General features: G+C 36.4%; 1 protein-coding gene across 1 annotated transcript in view; it reads right to left on the bottom strand.

The window, feature by feature from the left end:
* MYCBP2 (MYC binding protein 2, E3 ubiquitin protein ligase) overlaps positions 1 to 24754 on the bottom strand; it is a 275789-nt gene that overhangs the window by 9302 nt on the left and 241733 nt on the right. The window contains exons 67-79 of the mRNA XM_023751731.1: positions 23253 to 23492; positions 22846 to 22944; positions 17847 to 17927; positions 16073 to 16339; positions 15304 to 15587; positions 13835 to 13931; positions 12176 to 12295; positions 6002 to 6103; positions 4885 to 5013; positions 4404 to 4536; positions 2846 to 2949; positions 1624 to 1812; positions 814 to 921 (exon numbers count right to left, since the gene is read on the bottom strand). Of these exons, the coding sequence (XP_023607499.1) occupies positions 814 to 921; positions 1624 to 1812; positions 2846 to 2949; positions 4404 to 4536; positions 4885 to 5013; positions 6002 to 6103; positions 12176 to 12295; positions 13835 to 13931; positions 15304 to 15587; positions 16073 to 16339; positions 17847 to 17927; positions 22846 to 22944; positions 23253 to 23492 (1953 nt within the window). The remainder of the gene's footprint in view (positions 1 to 813; positions 922 to 1623; positions 1813 to 2845; positions 2950 to 4403; positions 4537 to 4884; positions 5014 to 6001; positions 6104 to 12175; positions 12296 to 13834; positions 13932 to 15303; positions 15588 to 16072; positions 16340 to 17846; positions 17928 to 22845; positions 22945 to 23252; positions 23493 to 24754) is intronic.

Raw genomic sequence — 24754 nt, 5'->3', positions numbered from 1 at the left:
CCTTCTCTGTGTGTTCCTTGGAGCTAGAGTAGAATGTCAGGTGGTAGAAATAAGCAGGTAGTATTTTCTATACCACTTAAATGTGACTTTTTCTGGTGGCACTATATGAGATGGGAGAGCAAATACTACAATCTTTTTTTTATTATTTCTCAGTTTACCTAAGCAAGGATTGTTTGTGTTAAGCCTTTCCCTATATATCAGTCTGCAAATATGAAGAAAATAGGGAGAACTAAATAGGAAAACAAAAAGGAATTAATAGAGATGGCATTGCTAATCACATTCTTAAAGGTTTTTTTTGTTAATCATTATTAGCTTGCCAAAACAATTTGCTACTTTGCTTATTACTATCTTTGTAGACATGTGTCAAAAATTTTCTTATTTGAGCTCTAAAAGTGTTTTAATGGCACTGAAAGTTCAGCTTTTACTCTTCAATGGCAGGCATCAGTACCTACAAGCACCACAGGCTCATTCTTCTTTTTGGTAGTTACCCCTTGTCATGTCACATGACCTGAATTTTCAGGGGGTCTGAAAACAGAGATGCATGCCTGTCAATGCTTGATGATGTTTAAATGAATTTTATGATGCAGTATGCTTAATTTAACTAGCTTTTAATTGACAATTACTATTTTGAAATGTATCATAATAAATATATTATAGTCTTAGGTACCACTTGGATAAAGAGAGCAGGTGGGGGATGGTGGTAAAAAAAAGTAAGCTGGGAAGGACACTGAGAGACACTGACAGTTTATTCTGAAAGATGAAGATAAAAATGAAAGTAAATAGAAAGTAGATAATTTCTGATTCTTTCCATACCTTGCAGATGGGACAAGATATAAATCCAAATGTTATCCTTGGACCAAGCCATCTGTTTTCCAAAACCCGTCGACAGCACTGTAAGTGGAATACATGACTACAGTCCAGCTTAAATAAAGAAAAGAGAAGAATATAAGCAAAGGTAACAGTGATAAACACCAGTAACTAGCAGATTATTCAATGTATACTGAAAGGAGATAAGAGAAAAAGCAAGCAATTTAGTACAATGATATTTTAGCACTTTCCCACTATTCATAGGACACTAACTAAGTCTTCAGGTGCTCCCAATATTTTAGCATACATATATTAATGCCACATTATAGAGAGTAAGCTGGGTTAGGAAAAATGCAAAATTACTCAATTCTGTATTTTATAAAAAGAAGAGGAAACTACTGACTTAGAGATTTAAGATTTTTTTTTGAGACTACTACCTTGGAATTACAAGAACTAGAAATATAAATAAGCAACCAGTAAAAGTATATAAAAGATATTTAGCAAATAGTAACGTCTATATTATTAATATGTATGTACATTATGTATGGAGGTATGTATCATTGCATCATTATGTACAGATCAGTTATATAATGCTATTAAGTATCATTCTGGATTGAAAATTAAGAAAAGAGTAGATATTGGATAATCTGTTTTTCATTCCTTATGAACATTTTATTGATTATGTAAATCACAAATTAAAGCTAAACACACAAAATGTAAACAGAATATTCTCTTTAATAAACTGGTAGGTATTAATGGGACATTTTCTCTCAATGACAATCTAGACACAATTAATACTTTAAAAGCTGAGACAACCTGAATGGCTGGTGCTGCCGAGAGTGCTTCAGTGAAACATATCATGCACATGTCATCAGCATCTTGCTTCAGTGTTGTGGCACTTTTATCACAGCCATGCAGACAGGGCAGACAATGCTCTTCGTTTTTCACACCTCCACATGGATGGCCACAAGGATGTGTCTTACTACAGGCTATCTTAGCATATTCCTATTAAAAATGAATTACAATGGCACACAAAATATAAAAAAAAGCACACATCCTAGTAATCATATCTAGTATAGTAGTTTTCCAATATATTTTTCCCACAGGAAATACATATTAAGGCTAAGTTACAATAAAGTGATTTTTATTCTTTGAGTATAATTTAGGATTATTAACAAAGTCTATTTTTGTTTTAATGTGATTTTAAAAATTTTCACTCCACATAAAGGGAATGCTGATTAAAAGTGAATTACAAATTTAATCTATTTGTTATTATGCATAGCCACAGATCAACAAAAAATTACTGCCTCACAATCTCCCCATCACCACCCACCCCCTGGCCAAAATGGGGATGAAATAAAATACAGGTATCTTTCACTATTTGGGCACTATCTAAATTCTTGTTAACTAAATTGAGGCATCACAAATATCTGGACAGCCCTGGCCAGTGTGGCTCAGTTGGTTGGAGCATCATCCCGTGCACCAAGGGTAGTGGGTTTGATTCCCAGTCAAGGGCACGTACAACCAAGCGATGTGTTTATCATTCATTCTCTCTCTCTCTCTCTCTCTCTCTCTCTCTCTCTCTCTCATCTTCCCTCACCCGCTTCCACTCTAAAATCAATGGAAAAAATATCCACGGGTGAGGATTAACAACAACAAAAAATTTTGCATAACATGAAATGTGTATAGATGTTTAAGACTAAAGAACTTTCAGGTACTGGAAATTTATTTTAGGAAAATAAGTGAGTAAAATATCTATGAGAGGCAAAGAAAATACAGCCCATAGATTTTTAAGTTTCTAGCACATAAGTAAATGTTAATTATATATACCGACGGTCGATGGGAAACACACACAAAAGGAATCTGGTTTGGGCTTGAGTGCTTTATTTGACCCATTTGCCAGCTTTGATAAAGCATTTAACTCATAACATGAGTACTACACTAATTTAGAACACAAATGATGCTGAGTTGGAACTCTTACTTATATGAAGTAAAGATGTCATGTGGGAATACATGCTCTCCTTACTGGGATACTCACCTGGCAGTCTGCATCAGAACAAACACTGCCAACAGCAGATAACTCTGTTCCACTTCTGGAACCACAGAAGCGGCATGCTTCTGAGCTACTTGTGGTGGGTTTGCCTAGGTTCAAGCAGAAAAAAAATCCCCCTGAAGAATATTTTCTACATATTTTAATATAACTCATTAAAAACAAACAAGCAAACCAGGTTTGTGTCAGTTGTCATCACTGGGAAATCAGTCTGGCAATTACAAGCCGAAGGGTTGTAAGCTACACTAATTACAAATTATACAAGAAAAGGGATAAAAAACTGAAAAGCTATACCTAAAGCCAAATAAATTAACTGATTCATTTATACTTTTTCAGTAAAAAGAAACAGACTAGACTTCTAGTCAAGATAGCAGGTTGAGCAGATATGGCAAGCCCCCCACTAAAAAAGCACAATACCAGACAAAATATAACACAAAAACTGAATAAAAGTATATAAAACAAAGGGAAATAAAGCTTTAAGTACCTTTCCACAATGGCAATATTAAAATTCATAGGAGAAAACCTCATCAGAGCATATGAAACTTAAAAAACAGAATTCCCACCCAAGGAAGTAGAGATAATAGAATAATTTGGAAAGAAATTTACATTTTGAAATAAAAAAGGAACAGACCCATAAAAACAAGAACAGAATAATATGAAAAAGAACAGGAAGATTGAAAAATATAGACAAAGATCATTTTATAAACACAGAAAAATTCAAAATATAATAGTAATACATTGAACTTAAAAATATCCTTTTTAGCCTGGCCGGTGTGGCTCAGTGGTTAAGTGTCAACCTATGAACCAAGAGCTCATGGTTTGATTCCCAGTCAGGGCACATGTCCAGGTTGTGGGCTCAATTCCCAGTGTGGGGCTTGCAGGAGGCAGCCAATCAATAATTCTCATCATTGCTATTTCTATCTCTCTCTCCCTCTCCCTTCCTCTCTGAAATCAATAAAAATATATTTTAAAAAATATTCTTTTAAAAAAAGGATAGTTTATATCATTAATACAATGATGGTTCAACATTAGAACATTTATTAATGTTATGTCATGGTAAGATTATAGGGAAAAAAATCAGCTCTAAGAAAAAAAGATGATGCTTTTATAGCATGAAAAGTTACTCCTACCTAGAGTTAAGTTTGTTCAGGTTTATACCTAATTCTAACATTCGGAATTCATGTTAGTCAAATGGCAGATGACAGAGGTACTGAAAATTGAGAATTTGTAAGATCTAATATAACTAAACTGGGAATATAGCAGACTTACTTTTTAAAAAATAAATCAAAATGAAAACCCACATGTTTTGGAGATAACTGGCTCAAGATTACATAACTAGTTAGTGGCAAACCAGGTTTCCTGACTTTTAGCATGATGCTCTTTCTACCATTGAACATTGTCTCATAAATATAATAATATAGACAGGGATCAATGACGTCATGATAATTACTTATCAGAATATACTCAATCACATTAAATAATTTTAAAGTAACATCTAGTTTAATTGTAACCAACAGGCATGGTTCAATCTTAAATCCTCTTTTACCTGTGTGTTCTCGGAATTCCACCATTGCTTTCATTGTTTTAGAATCTGCAAGTGCCATCAACCAGAACAATTTAGTTCGACCACAACCTTCATGAAGGTCAACCTTTATAGCTTCTTCTTCTTCTTTGAAGACCTATTATATCATTAAGAGAAGGGAAAATATATTTATTTATGATCCTGAAAGAGAAGTACAAATTTAATTATTCAATAATAATAATGGCTTTTATTAAGTAAGCATTCTAAAAAGTTCCATATATTTCCAATCTTCTCTTTAATCTTTACAACAGTTCTGTTTGTATAAATGTGGAAACTAAGTTTTAGAGATGTTAAACAACTTGCTTGATTTACACAGTTGGTAAGTGAAACAGCTGCTGTGATTCCCAAGTCCATTTTTTCTCATTACCCTAAGTCTTCCACAAAAGTTACTGAATACACTTTATGTTCTAGATACTGTTCTGTGTGTAAAGACAGAAATCTTCACCTGTCTTTGATGAGTTTTGGTTCGTCGATGAAGATGAAGGAATCTGTCACAGTCAGTACATAGATTTCCACATACGTTGCATAAAATGATTGCTGCAGTTTCACCATCATCATGGTTATCACACATAGGCTAAAATAAAACATTTCCACAGGTTACATTAGATTAATAAGAAAGTATCAATATTCACACAAATTGAATGTAATTTATTTTTACCAGTAACAGTAACTGAAGTCTATTAAGAATTTGGAATCTGAACATTAAACTGAATGATGGCAAGTGTATTAAATTATAAAATTTCCTCAAAGGCCTAAATCAATGATTAATAAAATAAATAGTATATTTTGCTTAGTGATTGAGAAAATTTCTCCCCATTATATTCAAACATTCATTTTTGAAACTTTAACCATTAATAAGAAAGTGCTGAAAGAGCCATATAAAGTCTTCTTTCAGTGAATGAAACGATAAATATCCAACCTACTTTAAGCACATATCTGAAGAAATGGTATGTCATATTGCCTCTCTTACTGCTTTTTCTCCTTGCCATAAGATTGATTACATTTTACTACAAAAATTGAGATATGAAATCAAAGTCTGGCTAAAAACAAATTTTGATACTATGCAGACATGTCTCAGAGAAGGGGAAAGCTCTTTTGTATACCTAAAGCCCCTAATCTATAATAATAAAAGTGTAATATGCTAATTAGACTGGACATCCTTCTGGACGACCTTCCGAACGAAGGGGGGCTGTGAGGGAAGCCCAGGTCTTGGGTGCCTGCTGGTGGCTGGGGGGAAGCCCCAGTCCTGGGTGCTGGTAGCTGGAGGGAAGCCAGGGTTCTGGGTGCCAGAAGAAGCCCAGGTCCTGGGTGCCAGATGGAAGCCGGTGCTGGCAGCTGCGGGGGAAAGGAAGACCTATCCTTGCACGAATTTCGTGCATCGGGCCCCTAATATACTATAAAGAAGGAACCCTTGTGAGATGAACTTTGGCAATGTGACACAATTTTTCAAGAGTTTCACTAATTATGTATTTTGACTTGTAGTACTTTTTTTTTTAAAGCTAAGCTACCGCTGACTATAAAGAAAAACAAGATCATTTTATATAAGATAATTTTCATCTTACCATTTGTTTTTGTTGTCCATCCTTTCCCATCCATCTCCCCGAGGAGAGACGATCTACATGGTCCTGGTCAAGAACACACAGTGATGCTAGAGCAAGCCAGAGCTGTTGAAAGGAAAGGCTGTTACACTACTGAATACTTAGGAAAGACTTATAAAATGTTGACTGTCTGACACATGATAATAGTTTAATAAATTCCAGCTGTATCTGAAGATATGTAAATACCCAGTGGTACTCAAAATTTCCTGATGTGGCATCAGACACGTACACGATTGCTGTATGTGCCATGCACATAGTATTCACTCAAATATTTATTGAATAAATGTTCCTCTGATTAAGCACTCTATTTCCTGCCTGATATATAAAATTATCCTTTACTAGAGGCCTGGTGCACGAAATTCATGCACTGGGGGGGGGGGGGGGCGCGAGGGGATCCCTCAGCCTGGCCTGCACCCTCTCGAAGTCCGGGAGCCCTCAGGGGATGAACTACATCCTTAGTGCTGCCGGAGAGGCGGGAGAGGCTCCTGCCATTGCCGCTGTGCTCGCCAGCCATGAGCCCGGCTCCTGGCTGAGCAGCGCTCCCCTTGTGGGAGTGCACTAACCACCAGGGAGCAGCTCCCACGTTGAGCCTCTGCCCCCTGGTGGTCAGTGCTCATCATAGTGACTGGTCATTCTGCCATTCGGTCAATTTGCATATTAGCCTTTTATTATGTAGGATTGGGCTACTACAAAAATAATATAGCAATATATGAATTTTCATATTTAATATTCCAATGACTCCTGCAAATTTCTCCATCCATTATCATTTGCCAGAGACATTAAATTCCAAGGAAGGTGGTACAATGGATGTTTAATTTTGTAGAGTCCCATGAGTAGTTGGGTTCATATTAAATTCTTGTAGGTAATAACAGTTACTCGCAAGTCTCTGTATGCTCCTAATCACCTAGCACTATGCTTGGTGCACTTTGTCAGAAATAAGTAAATGTCTAACAAATAAAGCAAGTGTTTAACAACTCTAGAAAATTGCCCTAAAAAATAGTTCAACACTTTCTGAGGCTTAAAGAATAAGTTTCAGTTTTACATAGAATTAAATATTTCTTCATTACTGAAAAAAAATAATTTAACTGTCTTAACTCAGAAGTATATGGGAGTGTCACTGGATATGAAGAGTAAGAGGGGAAAAATTAGGGAAAGAAAAGCCAGAAAATTAAAATAAAATATGCTAAAAAAAAGGGGGCACAGAATAAAGAGAAGAACACATGCAGGGTGGGTAAGGATTAGTCAGAATAACTGCTTCAGGAGAACCAAGATGGTAGTGAAGTCAAACACCTGTACTCGCTGCCTCCCACAGCCACATCAAAATTACAACTAAAATAGAGAACAACCATCATCCAGAACTGCCTGAAAGCTGGCTGAATGGAAGCCCTACATCTAGAGGAGTAAAAAAGAAAGACTGAGACTCGTAGGAGGTGCGGAGGCATGGAATGGGCTGGTCCGGTACCCACGTGTGCCACCTTTTTAATCAGGAGAGAGCGAGCATATCCTTTGTGTTATCTTCCTGCTTCCATGAATTTTGAAAGGTGCTTTAATTTAATTTTAAGAGTGAGACAGAGGTCTCATTTTTTCCCATACTATAAAAGCTTTTTAGCCGAAACCGGTTTGGCTCAGTGGATAGAGCGTCGGCCTGCGGACTGAAGGGTCCCAGGTTCGATTCTGGTCAAGGGCATGTGCCTGGGTTGCGGGCGCATCCCCAGTGGGAGATGTGCAGGAGGCAGCTGATCGATATTTCTCTCTCATCGATGTTTCTAGCTCTCTATCTCTCTCCCTTCCTCTCTGTAAAAAATCAATAAAATATATTAAAAAAAATAAAAATAAAATAAAAGCTTTTTAGATATTGGCAGAGAACCAAGATGGCAGCATAGGCAAATGCCTATACTCACTGCCTCCCACAGCCACATCAAAATTACAAGTAAAATACCGAACAACCATCATCCAGAACCACTTGAAAGCTGGCTGAATGGAAGTCCTACAACTAGAGAAGTAAAGAAAGCACACTGAGACTGGTAGGAGGTGCAGAGGCGCAGAACAGCCTGATCCGGCACCCATGTGGGCTGCTTTTTTAATTGGGAGGGAGATCGTTTCTGCAGAGGCCCCAGGGAGGAGCAAGTGTCCCAGCTCCACATGAGAATCCTAGCCCAGAGCTGGGAAAAGAAGTCCCTATGGGCAGTAAGAACTACAGGCTGTAAAAACCAGTGCACTTTGGGGCTGAGTGACACACAGGCTGCTGGAGACCCAGCTGCTCCTCTTAAAAGGCCGGCACCATGAACTGAATTTACAAGCTCCCGCTTCCTCTGAGCTCCAGTGCTGGGTGAGGCTCTGGGGGACCCAGACTCATACAAGGAGAAACTGGACTGTCTGGCATCCGGGCATGAACTCAAGGGCGGCTTTCTTCCAGATGGAGGTGCTCACAGAAGTCATTGTTCCTGGCTGCAGGACTGACTGGCAGCCATTTCTCTTTGCTCCGCCCTGGTGATTCCCTGAGACCCTGCCCCACCCAATTTACAACCCACCCAAACTGTGCCCAGCGCTTTTGCATATGAATGGCCTGTCCTTTCTTAGGCTAAAAACCTATCAAAAAATCTGCAGCTGGGTCAGGGAGCACCAAACCTATCAATAAAAAGGCCCAGCACCAGCAACAGCACCAGCCTGCCTTGCTTCACAGCTGGGACTCATCTGGGCACTTCCAAACCCGATACAAAGAGGAGGAATCTGCAGATCTCTCTGTAGCTCCTGCTGGGTGTCCCCAGGCAGTGGCTGACTTTGCACCTCCCTGGAGACCCAAGAGCCAGTGTACCCAGTGGTCAGTGTGAGACCATACCAGATTACAATTCTTCACATCCATAAGTGATACACTAAAGGGGCAGACTCTGTGAGCACCAAAGCCCCATTGAAGCAAGTTCTGCCCCAAAAGGATGTCTCCTGCACAGCAGCTCTCCCACTGAAGTCACAGCTGGTCCCCACAGCTAATTGGCCTGGAGGTCAAGGCTCAACTACAACAAGATTGTGCACATAGCCCACAAAGTGGTGCACCTAGAGTGTCCACCTCAGGTGATTGGGGAGGCTGAACCACTGGGCTTTATAGAACACTTAGCACACAAAGCCACTCTATCAACTCAAGGAGACTTAGCAGCTCTACCCAATACATAGAAACAAATACAGGGAAGCAAACAAAATGCGGAGACAAAGAAACATGTCACAAAAGAAAGAAATGAAGAAAGCAAACTACTGGATATGGAGTTCAAAACCAGAGTTATAAAGTTACTCAAGAATCTTCTAGAAACCTCCAAGGGACTAAGTGAGACTTTCAAGGATCTAGTGAGAAAGCCAAAAAAATGGAAAAGCATACACTGACTGACATAAAGAATAATATACAAGGATTCAACAATAGACTAGAGGATCCTGGGAATCAAATTAATGATTTGAAATATGAGGAAGCAAAAAATACCCAACCAGAAGAGCAAAAAGAATCCAAAAATATGAAGATAGTTGTAAGGAGCCTCTGGGACAACTTCAAGCATACCAAGCATCCGAATTATGGAAGTACCAGAAGAAGAGAGAGAGAGAGAGAGAGAGCAAGATATTGAAAACCTTTTGAAGAAATAATGATAGGAAACTTCCCCTACATGGTGAAAGAAATAGACTTACAAATCCAGGAAGCACAGAGAATCCCAAACAAGAGAAACCCAAAGAGGACCACACCAAGACACATCATACTTAAAATGCCAAGGGGAAAAGACAAAGAGAGAATCTTAAAAGCAGCTAGAGAAAAGTAGTTACCTACAAGGAAGTGCCCATACAACTGTCAGTTGATTTCTCAAAAAAAACTATGCGGAGCAGAAGGGAGTGGCAAGAAATATTCAAAGTGATGAATAGCAAGAACCTACAACCAAGATTATTCTAGCCAGCAAAGCTATCATTTAGAATTGGAGGTCAGATAAAGAACTTCACAGACAAGAAAAAGCTAAAGAAGTTCATCACCACCAAACCAGTATTATATGAAATGCTGAAGGGTATTCTTTAAGAAGAGAAGAAAGAAGAAAAAGGTAAAGATAAAAAATATGAACAACAAAGTGGTAACAAATATATACCTATCAACAATTGAATCTAAAAATCAAACGAATAAAAAATCTGATGAAAAGGATAAACTGGTGAATGGAATAGAACCAAGGGCATGGAAATGGAACAGATTGACAATACTTAGAGGGAAGGGGGAGAGAAGGGCGGTGGGAAGAGATTAGACAAAGATCTTTTATACATGTAGGCATTACCTATGGATACAGACAATAGGGTGGTGAGGGCCTAAGGCTGGGTGGAAACTGGGTGGAGGGGAGCTATGGGGGGGGGAAAAAGAGGGACATCTGTAATAATCTCAACAGTAAAGATTAAGTTAAAAAAAAACTTAAAAAAAAAAAGAATAAGTGCTTCAGATGCCACACTCACTAGCAACATAGCCCAAATTGGTTTTTTTCTGCCCTAGGGAAATATAATTTATCTTCTTTTTCAGACTTCTGAGAATTAACTTAAGCACTATCCATCAGTGTTTACTTCTTCCCAATGCTGTCACATTGCCCTGCTTCAAGATCTCAAATCTCTTTTGGAAGCACATGGGACATGAAATTTGGTAGGTTACAAATTCCTGCAGATGTCTCATCTGAAGAATGCAATCCTACTCTCTAAAACATGCATGTCAAATTTGTCGGCCCACAATGAATATTTTTTTTCCCAGCCAATATAATGATGTGTAAGAAACGTTTTAATAAAAATTTTGTAACTTAAATTTTACAATATCCTGTTATACATAATCCTATATAATAAAAGGCTAATATGCAAATCGACTGAACGGCGGAACGACCGGTCACTATGACACGCACTGACCACCAAGGGGCAGATGCTCAACGCAAGACCTACCCCCTCGTGGTCAAAGTGCTCCCACAGGGGGAATGCCGTTCAGCCAGAAGCCCTGAGCCGGGCTCACGCTGGCGAGTGCAGCGGTGGTGGCAGAAGCCTCTCCTGCCTCGCAGCAACGCTAAGAATGTCTGACTGCCAGCTTAGGTCCGCTATCTAAGCCATCAGTCAGACATCCCCTGAAGGCTCCCAGACTGCTAGAGGGCACAGGCCGGGCTGAGGGGACCACCCCAGAGCACGAATTTCATGCACCGGGCCTCTAGTTAATAATGACTACAACATTCGTTAATGACTGATTACTGTAATCGTGTTGCATTCATTTCCCTTATGCGCAGGCGCACCATTTCTCTCCACTAATACTAGCAGTGAATATTTTAGCAGCCGATTGCCACGTCATTAGTCTTGTACTGACTTGTTTGGTGTGTGCAACAGAAAATATTTCACTTCAGAGAACAAGAAAAATAGGTTTATGTGCATTACACTTATTAATTTGTGCAGTTATTGAGTGTCTGATAAGTTAACGTTCAAGAAAAAATATTAATTTTTATTAAAATGTTCTATTATTTTATGTTAACGATTACTCATTTATTTCAGCCCTTTGTATTCAGCACACCTCTATCAAAATAAACCTACGTTTCTATGAAAATTTAAGCTTTTGTTTTTTTTGCAGCACACATAAACTTAAACCTTGTTCATTTGGCCTGTGTTAGCCTTTGAGTTTGACATGCTTGCTCTAAAAGATTCTGCCCTACCCCACTGCAGGCACAAATTTTTTGCTTTTTAAAAAAGCAAGGCCTGTACATTCAGTGAGTATGCTATAGGGCTCTACTTTTGGACAACTGGGCCATACCAAAAGTAATAGGGAGGACCTTGTCTTCAAAGGACCTCAGTGTATCACAGCATAATGCCGACACTAAACTTACTGTGTAAGCTATGGTAAATACACCATTAAAAAGATAATATAGTGACATATATGGAAAGTTAGCCCTTTCTAACCAGTATATCCTGAGTTTCCATAATTGATAACAAAAACAAGTGATAAAGAACACGTAACAGGGAATATTAATAACCACAATACTTATTTCATAATTCAAAAAAACTTCATGCTTTTTAAATAAATATTTGGTAAAAATAATAGCTGACCTATTAATTCAAACCTATTACTGAAAAAAAAGAACATGCAAGGATATAGACCAAATGAAAAAAACCTACCCTAGTTGTTGCAATACATCTCACTGGAGATCTAAATTCTTCCTCCATCTTGGTCAAGGCAATGATGGTTTCTGCAATGGCATTTTTTGTCACTCGGGACCATGCTTCGGAGAGATGACCCTATTGAGCAGGACACAATAATTTAACAAGCAACCAGAAATGTATAGTCATAGTATCAAATTCTACTCTCTGAAATAACATCTCTCACCCATAAGGAAAGATTTATTAATGGAATTTTAATCAAGGGGCATAGTTTTGAAATAAAAATTTTTCAACACCCTCTAAAAAATTGAACTTCTAATCACTATTTTGATAATACAAAATCAAAGTAAATAAATTAGGTTCTCAATACTCTATAGAGTTCAAGGGTATTTCCTTTTACATTTTGATAAATATATAACAGAAGTACTAAGGTTTCTATGCTTGAGAAAATTTGATTATGAAACATTGTTGCTTAACATGAAATTTATACAGCTAATTGCTTTAGATGAGAATTACTGGAACCCAAGAGCATAAATGGGTTCAAATTACAACTACCTTAATTTTCTAACTTGATTTTTACCAATCACCATCACTTTTTAATTTCTATAGAATTTAGATGTTCCTAAACAGTTTTCCTAAATATTTCCATCTAGTGAACCTACTGAGAAAGCCTATTTGAGAACTGAAACAATTCTCCATTTCTCTGATTGAGGAAATGTCCATCTGTTGGAAAAGTGATAGGATTTTATATTTCCCCAGAATAACTTTTCTTATCTCATATCCATGTTCTATCAGTCTTTTAAGGAGCAGTTCAAATTTCTCCTCCTTCAAAATGGCCTGCCATCTATTCTACCTCTTAGGAATCTATAATCTGAGTATCTTGCCCTCCTCTGGCTGGACTCCTGGATATAATGGAATGTAAGTGAACTAACGTTATGGAGCACCCAGAAAGAGCAAGGCACTCTGATAAGTAATTCCCTTTTCTCCACACTCCCAGATCTTCCCACAAAGCCAACATCTAAAGATAGTGGTGTCGGACATTAATAAAGAAGAGTAGACTGGCTGGTGTGGCTCAGTGGATTGAGTGTTGTCCTATGCACCAAGAAAGAGGTTGCTGGTTCTAGTCCTGGTCAGGGCACATGCCCGGGTTGTAGGCTCTGTCCCCAGAAGGGGGCATGCAGGAAGCAGCTGATGGATGTTTCTCTCTCCTCGATGTTTCTATCTCTCTTTCTCTCCCTTTACCTTCCTCTCTAAAATCAATAAAAACATATTAAAAAAATAGTACAATTTTTATAAACCATGAAAACTGAAGAGGAGAAATGTCCACTTTGAGAACCCATTTTTTCCTTTTTGTTTCAGAATCAGGCTAATTTGGGGGGTTCAAAGAATATATATATATATATATATATTTTTATTGTTTTAAAGTCTTGGAAGACTTATGTTACAATTCTCACGTAAATGAACTGGGAAGCTTGAAATGAACGTAATTTACACAACGGACAAATTTATAACTAAAAGATAAATGGTAAAAGGGTTAACCTATTAAACAGAGCCTCTAAGTAAACCAAAATAATACTAATGTACTTCTCCTATTCATTCAGTAGAATAAGCTGCTTGTTTTGTTAGTAAGATTTCTACTGCATTTCATTGACAATGATCAGGAGGATGGGAACTTACTGCTGCCATATCCTTAATAAGTTTAATGATAATCTCTGAGATCTGAGTAGGAGTTGAGCCCTTCATCCACCAATGACTTTCACCTCGTCGAATATAACTACAAAGAAAAGTCAGCATTTGCAAACCAGTCAGTGATAGTTACAGATGAATTAGATAAAAGCTGTTATTTCAATATGTAGCATTTTAATTCTTTAAATGATACAGTCAACTAAACCCTTTTTAAAGAATATTAATCAACACATTACCCATTATCTGTGTCTTCAACATCAAGAGACTAGCTATTCTAATATGTGCTCCCTTTGAAATATTTTTTTATATATTATTTGTGTATGCATCTTCTAGAACAGTGCTATTCAATGTATATCCATAGTCCACACACTCTTTGTCCACAGAGATAATAAAGAGTTTGCACAAGAATATGTCAACTATATCACTGAGTAAACTACTGTTGAGTTCAGCTGGCATTTTTTTCCTTAGCAAGACTATGGAGATAAAGGAAGCAATATGCTGATTTACATTCTGATGTTTTTTGCTTAATATCATGGATCATCTCTTTTACTAGCATGTTCCCAATTTTCTGCTGTAAAATACATTTCTGGAATAAACACTCTTGTATATCTGTGCACATGTATGGACACCTCTGATGGAAACAACTGTAGAAGTAGAATTGGTAGGTCAAAAGACATGCATATTATAAATATAGTGATATGCTATCAAACTGATATCCAAAAAAACTGTAGCAATCTACATTACATATAATAAAAAATGCCTATTTCTTAATAATGCTGCCAATGCAAAGATATTCTCTATTGTTTTATCTATATTTCTCTGATTACCAGTGAAGTGTCTTTTCATTTGTTCCCTGGCATTTGTAATTTTTCTTCTCTGAATTTACTTTTCTTGTCATTTATCAGTTGTCTTTTTCTCAATGATTTGTACTCATTCTTCTAATATTATGCCTAATAATTCATTGTCCACTACATAAATGTTAAATATTTTTTCCAAGTCAGTTGCTTGTATTTTAAAGTACTGTCTATCAATTAATTTCCATTTTTATGTAGTCAAATCTGTGAATCTTTTCCTCTCTGACTTTTGGGTTCTGTGTTTTGTTTAAAGTTTTCCCAAATTGGAGATTACAAACATATTCTTCTATGATTTGTCCTTGTAGAATTTTAAAAGAAATATATATATAAAGCTTTAATTAATCTTGTTTATTTTTGTATATGGTGTGAGGTAAGGGCCTATAATTATTTTTCTACATGGGAAAAATATATTTAGCAGACTCTTTTCCCCCACTAATCCCCAAATGATTTTTATTATATACAGCATTCTTTATTATACATGGGTCAGTATATATGGTGTTTATTTGGTGAATAAGAAAATAAGGTAGAATTTGATATCATGTCTGAATTCTCCAAACAGTAGCTCATTCTGTTCTAGTTTAGTATAAAGCAGCCATAATGACCAACCTGGAATTGAAAATCATTGGAAGGGTAACTGTTGTAACTCCTTTGCCCACGGTGGTTCCAGCTGTTCCTGTGATGGTGGTTCCTTTGGCTTTGAGCTGTACTGTGAGGGCTTTGGCAATGCATCCTAGAAACATGTCCAAAATACCTAGCTTATTCCAATCTCCTTTCTCTGTTGAGTGAATGATATCACTGATATCTGCTGGGGGGAGAGATTTCACTCCTATGATGCTGGCCAGACGATTAGGCGTCACTTCAGGCAAAACTCGCCTTAATAAGGAGGTCACCTGGTAAGAAAAATAAAAGGAAAGAATTCCATTTAAAGATTGGTGTTTTAAAGTTTTCAACTTTTTAAATGAACACAGCTGCCATTCTATGACTTCAAATATTTGAGAAGCAAAGAAATATGATTTAAACACTATTTAAAAAAAATTTCCCAGATGGTAATTACCACTTCAGGGCAGCAAGAAAAAAGATGTCTTTTATTTGGTTAGGATAAAGGGAAAATTTAATTATAGATTTCAGGGTAATAAGAAACTCATAGCCAGAACACTCTTATCACAACAGCACATCAGTAAAATAAACTGTATTTTCCTCTTCTGTATTCTCATCACAATGAGTCAAAAATAAAAAGCATGGAGTTAAAATACATTCCAAAAACCTAAAACATAACAAAATAAAACAAAATTGATAAAGTTCTATACTTTACTAGTTTAATTTTTAACAATGTTTCAAGAAAATAATACAAAAGGGTAGTGGTACGATCAGTCACCTGTCTCTGGACTCGAGGGGATGCTGTGTGGAGCAGTGAGAAGAGATCCTGGAGCAGAGTTAGCTGCTGAGCCAGATACTGCCGGCCCACATTAGAGCCACTCAATGCTAAAACCATAGAAAGCAGCTCAAAGCAGTAAGCATCAGAGGAGGCATCTTCATCACTGGGCTGAGAATTGGCATTTTCTTTGCTTGATATGGCATGTTCCCATTCTTCACGAACTCTGGTGGCTTCCATGCGAATAGCCTGGACTATGTGAGCACATACCTATTTAAAAGGTGACATAGCAACATAAGGAAAACATAAAAACATATTTGTAAGTTTGATTTACTACTCTTAGTTTTTTTTATAAAAAGACAAGAATATAGTTGATACCCAATACTCTTCCTCCCAGTTAATTCTACATCATACCATTCTCTCAACTCGTCTTAAAAAACAATTTTTTAAAAAACTAGGGGAACCATGATTAAAAATCTGAATATCTAAATCAACTGATATGTAGAATTTACTTAATCTACTTATATACAAGCTACCAATGCCCCTGCCTATAGTTTAAGATAGAGATTTTCAACTGGTGCTTCAAGAATTTTTAAAACATGCAATACCTGACTATTTAGTCAGGGGCACTGACCTCTTTTCCCTTAGATTGCCAAATAAAAACATAACAGCCAACACAACAAGAGCTGGTTGTTGTGAATAAATCAAAATTATACCTATTTTTTTGTTAGATCCTCAAATAATACATATTTTGGTGTGCCACAGAATTTTAGCAATTAATTTATGTATGCCACGAGATGAAAAGGTTGAAAATTGCTGGTTTAAGACATCAAACAAACATAAATTACCATATTTTATCACTTCTATCACCTCCATTATAACACTTAAATTCATAATGTATTTTATAATTAATGGCATTCACAACTTAATACGCAGCAAATTTTCTTTTTAAGTGATATATAAAATAACAGTACATTTTACAACTAAGATTCAACAAAAAGCTGTTAAAAAGAGATAAAGCACAAATTAAGTTGTCATTTATTTAATGGTATTTAAAGTTAAAATAATGGACTAATTTATTTTTAAAAAATATATTTTTATTGATTTCAGAGAGTAAAGGAGAGAGAGGGAGAGATAGAAATATCAATGATGAGAGAGAATCATGGATCTGCTGCCTTCTGCATGCCTCCCACAAGTGATCGAGCCCGGAACCCTGGCATGTGGCCTGACCAGGAATGAAACCATGACTCCCTGGTTCATAGGTCAACACTCAACTGCTAAGCTACACTGGCCGGGCAATAATGGGCTAATTTAAAACCAATATTTTACTTGACTTTTGAAGGGCTAATTTTTATGTTATTTGGGCACATTTGAACAATGTCATGGTACTTCCCAATCCTCTTACACCAGTGTAAAAATATTAACACTGGTTTAGTTAATATAATTGCTCAGCAAATTAAAAAGAAATCAATCAACAAACAAAAAAAGGTGGTTAAAGGAACACAAGACATGCAAATGAAATCTGATATAATTGGGCATTTGTCACCAAAATGAAATAATCTACCTGAAAATACATAACAAAGAGCAGCAAAGTAGGAAAGTTAACACGCAAAAGGAATCTTTAAAGTGATGCAGGTATACCAATATACTCTTTTCTCTCTAGAAAAAGGCAGATATATTCTGCAGGATCTATAAAAGAGTTAGCATAAGAAAGCCTTCATAGATTTTGGAAAACGATAAAAAACTGATAAAGACAATGAAATGGATCTGAACCAACCTGTTTTTGTAAGTTAGTCAGTTTACTCCTACTGAATATGATTCCAACCATATGTTCTTTCAGGTCAGCATCTGACGTTGCCTTTACATAGAAAAAGGAAAAAGAAAAAGCAAGCTCTGTGAATAAAACTTGTACATTTGACATTTTAAGGTATCAAAATAAAACATGTGGGACTACATCACACTAAAAAGCTTCTGCACAGCAAAGGAAACCATCAATAAAATGAAAAAGCAACCTAATGAATGGAAAAAAAATTGCTTATCATGTATCTGTTAAGGAACTAATCTCTAAAATATAACTCAATAGCAAAAAAACCAAACAACTGATTAAAAAATAAGGAGAAGATCTGAACAGACATTTTTCCAAAGAAGACATACAGATGATGACCAACAGGTACATGAAAAGGTGCTCTACATCACTAATCATCAGAGAAATACAAATCAAAACCACAAATGAGATGCCACCTCACACCTGTTAGAATGGGTATTATGAAAAAGACAAGAATAACAAGTGTTAGCAAGGATGTGGAGTAAAAGGAACCTTTATGCATCGTGTTGTTGGGAATGTAAATCGGATATATAAATATATTCTTATTTAATCTTTACAACAACCCCTAAGGTAAAATCTGATGTCCTGCCTATTTTACAGGTAAAGAAAACTGAGGCAACGCACTCTTTTGCTAAAGGCTCTTGAAGACATGAACAAAACTACCAACCATCTTGAATTAACTGATATTTATAGAACCCCATCAAAGAACAAAAACAGAGCTCATATTTTTTTCAAGTTCACATGGACATTCACTAAAATATATCATATTATGAGCCAGAAATAAAATTTTAACAATTTTCTTTTCTTTCTATTTATTTATTAAATATTTTTATTGATTTCAGAGAGGAAGGGAGATGGAGAGAGAGATAGAAACATCAATGGTGAGAGAGAATCATTGATCGGCTGCCTCCTGCACACTCCCTACTAGGGATCGAGCCTGCAACCTGGGCATGTGCCCTTGACCAGAATCAAACCTGGGACCCTTCAGTCTGCAGGTGGATGCTCTATCCACTAAGCCAAATCAGCTAAGGCTTAACAATTTTAAAAGGACCAAAATTATACAAAGTATATATTTTTATCACAATGGAATTAAACTAGAAATTAATATAGAAAGCTATGAGGGACATCCCCAAATATCTAGAAATTAAACAAAACACTTCTAAATATTTATCCAAGGGTCAAAGAAGAAATCAAAATGGGAGTCAGAAAATATTTTGAACTGAAAAAAATGAAAAAAAAAAAAAGCCAGACAAACACACACCACATTAAAATTGTGACACTGAACTAAAGCAGTGGTTAGAAGAAAAATCACAACATTACTTGAGAAAAGAAAGGTCTCTAGTCTATGCTCTATGTTTGGTTATTATAAAACTAGAAAAAAATCAAACCCAAAGTACACAGATGAAAAGAATAATAAAAGAAGATATACCACCACAGATTCTACTGATATTAAAGATAACCAGAGTATATAATGAACAACTTATGCCAATAAACTCAGCCTATTAGATGAAATGGACAAATTACATAAAGAACTACCATAGCCCCCCTCAAGAACAATAGATAACTGCAATAGCCTGTATCTATTAAAGAAAGTAAATTTGTAGAATAATTTTTTTGCTACTTAAAATACTAGCTAAATCATACAGAAACAAATGAGTTTTCTTATTTTTTAACATTCTTCATAATTTGTGGTTTTTAAAGTTAGCATTACTGAGATATAGTTCACACACCATACTATACCATGTCATTTGAAATGTGCAATCAATGGTTTATAGCATATTCACAGATATGTGCAATCCTCACCACAGTCAGTTTTCGAACACTCTGATCATCCCAAAAGAAACACTGTACCATTTAACAACCACTCCCCTAGTTTACCTTCTCGTTTACTAAAGAAAAATGAAATGCATATAAACTTATATTACATATCTATTAACAGCCATAATAATATATGGATTATTTTACTGAATGAAAGAAAATACAAAAAGAGAAATATGTGAAAATATCCATTATGACAAAATTTCTTAACAAGCCAGGAACAGAAGGAAATATCCTCAATCTGATTAAGAGCATTTATAAAAAAATCTATAGCTAACATCACACGTAATGGTGAAAGACTGAATGCTTTCCTTTTAAGATCCAGAGAAGGAAAAGATGTCTGATCCTAACACTTCTATTCAACATGGTACTGAAGCTCTTCAACATTCCAAAGACACAATAAAAATTTAAAGCATATAGATTGGAAAGGAAGACATAAAGCCAACTCTTACAGAGTACATGATTATCTATGAAGAAAATCTCAAAGGTTCCACAAAAAAGCAAGAATAAGTGGACTTAAGATCACAGGATGTAATTCAATATACAAAAGTCAACTATATGCTAGAAATGAACAACTGGAAAGCAAAAAGAAAACACCATTTACAATAGTATAAAAACCATAAAATGTTTAGGGAACAATTTAATAAGACCTATACACTGAACTACAGCACACTGCTGACAGAAATTGAATAAGATCCAAATAAATGGAGAGACTATATCATGCTTGTGGATAAAAGTACTCAATATTATTAAGATACCGATTCTCTCCAAATTGACTTATCAATCTGGTGCAATTTCAATCAATATACAAGAATATATTTTGGGGGGCAGGAGGGGAACTGAGAAACTAATTTTAAGCTTTATATGAATATGCAAAGGACCTAGAAAACAGCACTGAAAGAGAACCAGGTTGGAATTTGATTCCATGATTTTCTATATAGCTGCAGTAATCAAGACAGTCAGATGGTGGTGTAACATTACATATATATACTAGAGACCCGGTGCACAAAATTCGTGCATGGGTAGGGTCCCTAGGCCTGGTCGGCGATCAGGGCTGATCAGGGCCTTCTGGCTGCCGGCCAGGGCCTCCCTTCCCCGGCTGCCGGCTGGGGCCTTCCTTCGTTCTGTGCCGCCCCCTGGTGGTCAGTGCACGTCATAGCGAGTGATCAAACTCCCAGTCTCCCGGTTGAACTCCAGAGGGGACACTTTGCATATTAAGCTTTTATATATATTTAGAAGATATAAAATAGAGAATCCAGATAAATTAACTTAAAATGTATATAGTTCTAAATAAAATAACTAAAACTCTGTTTCTAGAAGAAAATATGGTAAAAATATTTGTGACTTTACATTTTAGGTTCGACACAAAAATCATGAGTCATTTAGAAAAAAAAATAGTGGACTTCATTAAATAGAACTTCTGCTCTCTGAAAGATAAGCTTCAGAGTAGGAGAAAATATTTGAACACACAGGATGTATAGCCTGAATATACTGAGATTTTATAACCCAATAATAATACAAATAACCCAATATAAAAACATGAGTGAAAGATCCAAACAGATGCTACACTAAAGTGGTTGACAAGGTCTAAGCATGAGATGAGGGGACTGACTACAAAGAAGCATGAGGAAAATTTTGGGAGTGATGTGCTTTAAAACTTGATTACAGTGATGATTTCACTGCTGTATACATATTGGTCAAAATTCATCAAATGATACAGTTGAAAAGGATAAAATTTTTCTGTGTAAACCTTACTTAAAAAAACTGATGTAAAATGATTCTCTTAGAAGTTGTTATTTCATAGGCATCCAACTGCTGGTATAATCTTTCCTATTCAATCGTAACAGCTCAATATATACTCTCCTATTAGGCCAGCCTCTCCAATGAACTCTTGGGCCCATTTCCCGATTAATCTAACTTTCATCCATTCTCTTTCAAGTCTAACTCATGTCCAATATTCTCCCAAGAAGCCTTCTCTGATCACTCCAGGGCACAATGGTCTATCTCAATGTACTCTGAAATCCTATCACAAGTGCAATTTTTTCACATATTTAATAAGTTATTTATATACTATATATAGTATCCTTGTTGATTTATTGGGGGCAAGGGCTTAATATTTAGGACAGAATGCAAGTGTTTTTGAGGCCAGTTCTCAAGGTGTTAAAGGATAGAACTGTCACTTGTTAAAATTCAGTTGGTTTAATGAGTAGTTACAGAGTCTTGTAGTCTTTAAAATAATATCTGCAAAAGATGCTGAAAGAAATGACCTGTTTATGAAATCTTATTTTTTTATAGACCCCTAATAGAAAAATGTGGGTGATTCAGAAGGCAGTGTTAAACTAGGTAAATCCTTTAAAGTATCTTTCAAAGGGCTGCCAAGATGGTTATTTGAAACATCTAAAGACACAAAAATAATGAGATTAATCAGAGTTGACTTCCCTTTTTGGAAACGAGTGAGGGTTTCCTCTTAGGTACAGTGCTTTTGACCAAATTAAGTAACACAACTGTATTTTAGAAGAAATTTCAAAAATAGTGCTAAGAACAGGTTATTCCAATAAAAATTTACTCAACACATGGGTGTTTATGCCATGGTGGATACAAAGACAAACAAGACATGTACTTGGTTTTTAAGAGACTATGATTCAGTAGAAGAAGAGATAAAACATGTATACAAATAAGCATAACAAGTGAGAAACCAAGAGACATATAGAGGTTACTAAGAAGTTTAGCAGAGGGAAACTATGTTGTGTTTGGGGGAAAGCATGAAGAAAGTTCATGGAGAAGACGATCTTTAGGCTATACTGTGAAGACAGAGAAAATGGAGGAAGAAGATGACTGATGGTATACTGCACAGTAAATGACTAAGTTAATTTTACAAATACTAACACTTGAATACAACAGCCCAAAGTATAGAGTAAATTTTGTTGCTACTTAAAATACTAGCTAGATCACACATGAATAATGAATTTCTTTTGACAGTTTCTTTATCTTCTAATTAAAGTAACAAATATGAACTGCACATAAACTAATTATTACATATCTATTTAAATACATAACAATACATGGATTACTTCACTGAACAAAAGAAAATGAAAAAGGGAAATAAAAATATTTTTAGAATACAAATAAATACATTGTATACTTTTTCCTCTCCTTCAGGTGATGACAACAGTGCTTTTTCCTCTTGTTCAGGGGTGGGTTCAGCATCTCCAGAGATGAGTTTTCCAAATACCTGATGAAGAAGACAAGGGTATGAGAAGAAATTAATGGCAGGAATTACCACGGTGAAAGGTAGAAGACTCATCAGCTGATTGTGTGCAGGCTTTATTAATATTACCATGTTGTTCCTGCTCTACACCACTGCTTTTCAGAATTATGAAGGTAAAGTGAAATACAGGAGTTTAGGGCTATGACACGAAAAATGGGCCACATTTGTAGCCAGCAATCTCTAGTAAGTTCTACAAAATATTTTGTCAACCCTCTTGATATTATTGTTGAAATAATATATCCTGTGCTGGAATTCGTAGTGAGGACACTCACCTGTGATGTGATGAGTCTGAACACTCGCAGAGTCTCAGCTTCACAGTTCCTCTGCTGGGCTACACTGGCTGAAATCTGGCCAGCAATTTTTGTGCTTTCGCCATCCTTCCAGCCCAAGACCTTTACTTGTCGAACTCTCAGTGTATTTTCTGGGCCCTTTAATTCAATTTTGATGATGTGATTATCCCCTCCTGGAAGTTCACTTGTTATCCAACCAATGTGCCTGGAATCCAGATCAACCTGGCAGAGCAGAAAGGGCACAGAAACCTGACACAGCTGTATCACTTTTTATCACTGTCCTAGACTTAGCACCAATAACAGCACAAATACACATAATTGTATCCAGAGTAAAGTTTTCTAGGTAATTTCACACTGATTATCTTATTTAAACTTTGTCAGGATAAGTAATACTACAGTAGCTATTATACAGATGAAGAAAGTAAGTTAACACAAGTAGAAGGATTGTCACTAAGGGATGGAGTTGAGAATTAAAATGCACAAGTTACAGAAGTGAAACCATTACACACAATTTATATGACTGTACTTTATCTATATTGACCATAAGTAGAAACACTCACAACAAGGTTCTGTTTTGTGCATTTTCACATTAAATCCATTTAAAGATAAGCATTTTGATATGCAGTTATCTATGTTTTACTTTTTAAAAAAATTATATAATAAGTAACTTCATATTTGTGATGATTTTACAACTAGAGGCCTGGTGCACGAATTCGTGCATGGGTGCAGTCCAGCTGGCCTGCCCCAATGGGGGTCCATCAGGTGGGGCCGGCAGGGGGGAGGGGCTGTGGGCAGTTGGCCGGCCGGCCCCGGCCCCTATTGGGGTGTTGGGGGCCAATTGGGGGCCAGGCCAGCTGGGGGCGGGGTGTGGGGGTCCGGGGGACTGATCAGGGCCCGGATCTGGATCAGGATGGTTGGCTGCTGCAGTGCGCGTCATAGCCACCAGTCGTTCCACCATTCAGTCACTGGGCTTTTATATATATAGATATTTCATTGAGAATATAGCCTTTATTCAAAGATTAAATTTCAATGCACTGTGAAATGGTTTTTGACACTATTCACTTGATAAAATGAAAATTTTTCTTAGGGCATTTGACATACAAGAAATAATCCAAGATGTCTATATTACTTATATTATAGACATCTAATTTAATATAATTTTAATTGATGTCAATTTCCTAAAAAGAGCATTATGTATAAACAAACACTATCTCAATGAATAAGATTATTTCCCCAAATTCTTTTTTAAAAAATATGTTTTTATTGATTTTTAGAGAGAGGGAGGGAGAGGGAGAAACATCAATGATGAGAGAGAATCATCCATTGGCTGTCTCCTGCATGCCCCCTACTGGAGATAGAGCTCCAAACCCAGACATGTGCCCTGGCAGGGAATCGAACCGTGACCTTCTGGTTCATGGGTTGATGCTCAACCACTGAGTTACACCGTTTGGATTCCCCAAATTCTTTAACAATTTAAACAAAAT

Source organism: Myotis lucifugus, unplaced genomic scaffold, assembly GCF_000147115.1.
Source record: "Myotis lucifugus unplaced genomic scaffold, Myoluc2.0 scaffold_24, whole genome shotgun sequence".
Lineage (NCBI taxonomy): Eukaryota > Metazoa > Chordata > Mammalia > Chiroptera > Vespertilionidae > Myotis > Myotis lucifugus.
This window is presented reverse-complemented; position numbering and strand designations above follow the sequence as displayed.